This window comes from Ipomoea triloba, chromosome 2, assembly GCF_003576645.1.
Source record: "Ipomoea triloba cultivar NCNSP0323 chromosome 2, ASM357664v1".
Classification (NCBI taxonomy): Eukaryota; Viridiplantae; Streptophyta; class Magnoliopsida; order Solanales; family Convolvulaceae; genus Ipomoea; species Ipomoea triloba.
This window is the reverse complement of record NC_044917.1, coordinates 15,112,819-15,119,578: the sequence shown is the minus strand read 5'-3', so window position 1 is coordinate 15,119,578 and position 6,760 is coordinate 15,112,819. Positions and strand designations below refer to the sequence as shown.

Sequence of the window (6,760 nt, the reverse complement as noted above, 5' to 3'; positions counted from 1 at the left end):
GGGAATGCTTTGATTGCTTTCAATACACATAATGGTGGGAATGACTATTTCCATTTTGAAGAATGATAACAAGAGGAGATTGATGACCAAATTAGATGGGATTTTGATGCTAATAATAATAATGGGAGTTTTCATTAGTACATTTAATGTATACATGTCGTACGAAGTAATAACTATATCGGATAGGGTTTGAAGAGGAGAGAGGGTATACTATAGTGTACATAATCACTAACAAGTAACAAGTACAACCCATAGCACATCTTTGTTGACTAAATATGCCAAATATCCATAGAAAGCAGATATTGCACGTGAGCAAAGGTTGCATCTTTGAAAAATTATATTCTCGCATTAGTGTAGTGCAAGACTTATTCATCACGTACATATATGCACATCTGATTGACCCAAATTCATCGTTATCAATAACTAAAATAAAATTCACAAGTATCAATCACTTAAAGAGATAATCATAAAAAGCATAAACCACTTAAAGAGATAATCGCGCGAAAAGCATAATAATAGTGACCAGATTTTTAAGGTGATGATAGGAGCCAATGGTTTATGAGATTCATTGTTAGCATCCACTTAAAGTGTGCATATAGGAGTTGAAATTGTAGGTGGACAAAGTGGTAGCAGCAGTAGTCTGTGAATTCATGCATATGTATAACTCAAATTAAGGTTAGAACATCTCCAATTATAGATTTTGGGAGGATTTTTGTGGTGCCAAATGTAAAGTGAAAGAGATAAAGTAGAGAGAAGATGCAAGGCTCTTGCAAGGGAAATAATTTTTTATCTGAACAGTGGATCCCAACAAAATAAATTTTAAAAAATTATTACGGGTGCACGCGCGCATTGGGCATGTTGAGGGTGGTCGCCACTTTTTTTTTTTCTTTTTATGATAAAAACCAAATAAAAGCCTAACTAATAAGTTTGCTCTTATTGATAAACTACGCCCTATGACTTTAGTCGGCAAATGACCGATAAAGAGGTAAACCATCTATATTGTCTAATCTATAGGTTATAGTTGATCATTTTAAATTAAGAAGACTAGAATTTGACCTTATAATTTTGTAATTACAGATTTGTATCATTAGTCATCTTGACTAAAGTTACTATTATTTTGTTTGGCTTGGAAGACAAACACGTTATCCACACAGCCATTATCTCATGACCTCACAACATAGACTTGGGTGATGAGAGTCATGTAGGGTGGAAAGACATGTCCATGCCATATACAGTGACAAGGGGTGGGGTGGGAGTGGGTAGGGGGAGGGGGGGGGGAGAGACAGAGAGATAGAGAGAGAGGGAGAGAGAGATGGTTTCTCTTTTTAGTGAAAGCGACATTCTTATTTGTTACTCTTTTTTTTCTCTCAGTGGTCAAAAGTTGTGGCATTGGCTTACAGCTGCTACAGGCTACAGGGAGGTTTGCAGAAATGGATAGATGCCCTCCCGCCACCCTCTCTTCAATTCTATACATATACATATACATTCATTTCACTCACCCCTACTGTACTGTACGTCGCTGTTATCTCCTCCCTCACAACTTGATATAATTGTACTTGTCGAACCTGCTCCCGCCACGTGTACATTTCTTCAGTGCGTGCAATTCCATCACATATATCACCATTGCCGGCCAAGTACGGGGCGTCGATAAAGAATCAAGTCTAGTAATTTGTGTTTAGAAAAATATTAGGCGGAAGTCAATGAAAGGTTAAGTTATGCTTTTTAAAAATGTGACAGTATGTAACAAAATAAGTTACTCATTCACTATAGCTTAGATAGTTGTAAGCGCTTAAATCTAAGATTGACCTAGATGCGGGGGCGGGGGGAATTGTTGAGCTTGCTGAGGCATGCAGTGAATGCCAAGTCTAGTGGTCATACATAAGGAAATAAAGTTGTGCATTCATTGTGATGAACTATAATTTTATACCTAATAATAAGGGTTTGATGTTAACAACTATTCATAATCATCAATTTCCTTTTCCCCTAAATTTTGACAATCTTTTTTTATCCGAATTATAATAATATTGTATAATTTATAAGGTGATATTTATTTATATTTTGTCATAAATTCATAAAGATCAGAGAATGAATAAGATATTGGAAAATTTTGTTAATATATATGTAAGAAAGTGGCAAATGAAGTTTATGTCTGTCATGCGTCTACTAGTGATGAAATTTGCTTGAAAAAAATTTGACATAGTCAATCAGTGAGTAAGAATTCTGCTAATGCCTATGTAGAATTACTGCGCTAATATTTCTCCAATCGGTTGAATTTCCAATTTTAAGAAAAACATTTTATTCTTCAATATAATGATAAATGTTGTATTTACAAACTATAGAAAAAATAAAATTTAATTTAGTTTAAATTTAGATCTTTTAAAAAAATGTGCAGATAAATTTAGCAAACATGCATGCGTTTTTATACTTTGATTTATGAGAAAGATCATAGTCGCTAGCCAATGGTGCACTTTGGATGAAGTTTGCCTTGTGACTTAACTAGTAAAGGGCCGGGCTATAAAAAAGTAAATTAACTTATGTTACTCATAGCTAACCTATTTAAATGAAAAAGGTTAAATTCATGATATATATATATATATATATATATATATATATATATAATATTACTCAAATTAGGCCTAAAACTAATGCTTGAGACATGGAGATTATATTTTTTGAGTACTACTGATTATGTTATAATATAATAACTGTGCATATATACTTTCTCAAATTATTGAAGTACAAAAAATCAACACCGCAATGGAGTTCAAATTTGAGAGTGACTATTATCCCCATTTGAGAGAATTTAAATTATGTGGTTCGATTAAAAGGTTTTTGACATGGAGATTAAATAGCCGTACAATTATTGGAAGTTAAATTGTACATATTTATGTGACAAGGAATATAATATACAAAGCTATTTAAAAAGGGAGGAAAAACAATGGTTTTTGGAGAACATAAATGGCATCCATGCAAGTTAAGGTGCAAAGCTACAAGTCTAGTACACTAACCTGCATGGGAAATCTTGATAGGTTTGTGTGGGGTTAGGGGTGGGCATTGACAGGATGTGAGTTTTACTTAATCTGTCTGCCTGCTGAAATCACGTGAAATAGTACAATTATATTTGATATGTCATCATAAATCATTAAATACACCTATGTCTCCTATCATTTTTAATGAATAATTTAATATTCGAGTAATTTATTTATATTTAAGGATACAAAATTATTAAGTATATAACCATCACACGTAATAAAATTTATTAATATATTTTATTTTCTCATCATATCATAAACATTTTTACATTATTATTTACTCAGTTGAAATCACGTGAAATAGTGCAATTATAAGTAACATACCACATATCATCAAATACATATATGTCGGTAGTCACCTATCATTTCAAACGAATAATTTCTTTATATTTAATGATGAAAATTTGTTAATTATATAATATTAATACTAATAAACTATAATTATCTCAAGTAATAAAATTTAATATAATTAATATTTTTTTTATCATCACATTATAACATTTTTTACACCAAACACATATTGTCAAATTTTTAACTAGTTACACTATTTACTTGATATTTATAGCATTATAAATTATAAAATTTCTCATGTTCTTATCCATTCATTGCATTTTTTTCCCACATAATAATATCTCTTGACTTCTTCAATTACCAACTCCCCCCCACCCCCACTTGAGCTCTCCCTTTCAAGAGTTTAGAAATGGCACCCACGCACCCAACACAAAGAATTGAACCCCCCCCCCCTCCCTTCCCCCCTCCTACCCCCTAACCCACAAACCTTTTGCTTTAAAGCTGAAGCATCAAGTGTGGAGAAAGATGTACAGCTCGATCTCTATCGATCTATACTTAATTTGTCCCTCTGGTAAATCCTCCATCTCTCTCTTTCTCTCTCTCTCTCTCTCTTTCAGTACACACACAGACACACACACACACAACTATATTGTATATTGTATATATAGTATGCATCAGAAGAGAAAAAGAGGAGAAATGAAATTAAATTAAAAATTGAGTGAATGAAAGAGAAAGATATAGAATGCAATTAAAAGAGTCTCTCTCAGATGAAGTCTTTTTCGTTGCAGCTTGTAGGTAGGTAGCGTAGGTATGATATGATGATAGGCAAGTAAGTAATGGTGATGAGGCGATTTGGAGCAAATTAAATCAAAGATGATGAGATGAAGAAGCTGATATTAAATCAGATCAGTTGTTGCATCAAAATCTTTCGTTCTCAAAGCTGTGTAGTGTAGTCCCAGGTCACGTAATTATATATATATAATGTATCCTTGTAGCAGCAGCAGTAGCAGTACTATAAACATTTGCAATTTCATATATAACAACACCCCCATTCCGACATCTCCAATGCAATACGAGGATGAGCATGTTCTGTTGCAGCACATCCATACTCTCCTTCTCCAGCAAGAAGACAGCTTCGCCGCTGCTGCGGCGGCGGCAGCTGAGAGCGCCATTATTCTGAACAGCAACGACCAGTACTTTGACAATTCTTCCAGTACGATGAATATGATGAAGAATAATAACAGCAACAACAACGTTGTTGTTGTTGGGAAGAAGAAGAAGTGTTCGAAGAAAGACCGGCACAGCAAGATCCACACGGCCCACGGGCCTCGGGACCGGCGGATGCGGCTGTCGCTTGACGTGGCTCGCAAATTCTTTGATCTCCAAGACATGTTGGGGTTCGATAAGGCCAGCAAGACCGTCGATTGGCTGCTCCTCAAGTCCAGGCTAGCAATCAAGGATCTCAAGCAACAGAACCACTGCGCCGCCGCGGGCGGAGGCGCCAGTGCCGCGTCTTCCACTTCAGAATGCGAGGCGGCGTCCGGGGTTCTTGATCAAGAATTTGAGCCCCCAATGGGAGGGGATAATGTCGCCGCCGCCGGGAAATTACCGAAAATGGGCGCCAAGGAGAAGAAAGGGGCGGCGACGAAAGCAGCAGGCCGAGTTAGGGCCGCATTCCATCCCCTTTCTAAAGAATCAAGGAACAAGGCTAGGGAGAGGGCGAGGGAGAGGACCAAGATGAAGATGAAGAAGAACAACATGTTGGGAGAAACGCCGCCGCCGCAGGAAATGGGTGGCGCCACCCATAACGTCAAGACCACCAATGACCAAGCCCTGCCTCCTACGGCGGCGGAACAACACAACTGGAGCCTATCCAACATCTTCCACTCTCACCAAAACCCCCCTGCAACAACTTCTCACCAGGTCACTTTCAATCCCTAAGCTACCTAGATTATATTTCTCACACTTCAAAACATCAATCTTCAAGTTAGACCGAGGCCGATAAAGGCCAAGTCTAACACAGCACCTGATTGCTAGAGGATTATTACCTGAGAGGTAAAGATCAAGTCCAGCATAATATTCAATGGTTGAAAAATTATTGATTGAATACTGCATCAAATGTCGCGAACAATGTGACAGTAGTATATAAGGAAATAAAGTTGCAGATTATATATAATTTTTGACATAAGTGGTAAGGCCATTTGATAATAATATAAATCTCTTATATATTGTTTCAAAAACAATGACTGCAGAATCAATTTGGAGAGTTCCCCTATTCTGGAAAATTTTGGGAAAGCTACAACGACGGGAATCTATGAGAAGGAAGAAGCTAGCAGCTAGGCTGTGTCGTCTCATCAGATCAGTTGGTAATTTAATTAAAAAATAATAATTTCGTCTGATCTTCGGACATGCATTTTCACTTATTTAAATTATAACCCGCCCCTCTTCTTTTCTTTACTTAAAAGAAGAAGAAGAAGAAGAGGGGCCTGGTTTAGCTCTTTAATTAGATTTTGTTCTCCTCATCTATTGGATTATGCCTTGTTTTGATTAATTGCTAGGCCGTTGTTAATATCTTCCTTTCAATTTTATATTATTTTATTATGACTTACCATGATTTTATCACCTAAAATTCATTTTTTTCTACTGTTTGATTGACTCCTATAGTCCTACTCACTTAGCCTCCTATTCTATTTTATAATAATCTCCCACCCACCTACCTGGCCCGAACATCAATAACAATTTTATAATCACGGATTGGTTTATAGCTTCAATTTTTTTGAAACCACTTCAAAGGGCATTCAAACTAAGTGAGATTCAATTAGATTTCTGTAGTTTGTTCAATTCATCATTGAACAAGTAAAAAAAAAAAAGAAAATATAAATATAAAAAAATATGTATAGAGTCAAGTTGTGTGAGTAGTATTTCAAATAATTGGATCAATATGAAAAACCAATGATGTGAGTTCTTATGCTTCTTTGACAATTAATTTTGATGTTTCAGTTACTTTTTTTTATGCCAATTTTTGTGTAACTTTAATTTGATATATTCCTCATTATTTTATGTGCTATTGTACGTGAGATAAGATAGACTTGCCATCACCTTGTCACTTAAGAAAGCTAAGGAACATGAGGTAGAAGTTTTCCATGTCCCTTTCTATATACTTTCCAAAAAACTTTTTTAGCCTAAAGATGATGACAAGACCTATTTCCACATATATATATATATATATATATATATATATATATATATATATATATATATATATATATATATATATTACATTATTATTGTCTTAGATAATTCATGTGTTCTAAATGAAAATATATCAATCACCATGAATATTATTCTTACTAAGGCTGCACCTTGCTGGAACAAAAGTAAAACATGCATGATTAGTTGATTACATAGGAATCAAAATCATATGTTATATATATATA

At 35.0% G+C, this 6,760-nt stretch overlaps 1 protein-coding gene across 2 annotated transcripts; it reads left to right on the top strand.

Annotated features, from left to right (window-relative positions):
• The first annotated feature begins 3,806 nt into the window (after positions 1-3,806).
• Positions 3,807-5,931, top strand: LOC116006651 (transcription factor CYCLOIDEA-like). Of its 2 annotated transcripts, XM_031247117.1 has the most exons (3): positions 3,807-3,894; positions 4,112-5,246; positions 5,576-5,931. In XM_031247117.1, the coding sequence occupies exons 2-3, from the start codon at positions 4,305-4,307 to the stop codon at positions 5,639-5,641; spliced, it is 1,008 nt and encodes a 335-aa protein (XP_031102977.1). In that variant the 5' UTR covers positions 3,807-3,894; positions 4,112-4,304; the 3' UTR covers positions 5,642-5,931. The 2 variants fall into 2 exon arrangements, with proteins under 2 accessions (XP_031102977.1, XP_031102970.1); XM_031247110.1 differs by lacking the exon at positions 3,807-3,894 and having other exon boundaries at positions 3,977-5,246.
• Positions 5,932-6,760: the final 829 nt, after the last annotated feature.

Coding starts and splice junctions, on each gene's coding strand:
- LOC116006651 (XM_031247117.1), top strand. CDS start 4,305: ATGTATCCTTGTAGCAGCAGCAGTAGCAGTACTATAAACATTTGCAAT. Junction 5,247..5,575: donor CTGCAACAACTTCTCACCAG/GTCACTTTCAAT, acceptor CAATGACTGCAG/AATCAATTTGGAGAGTTCCC.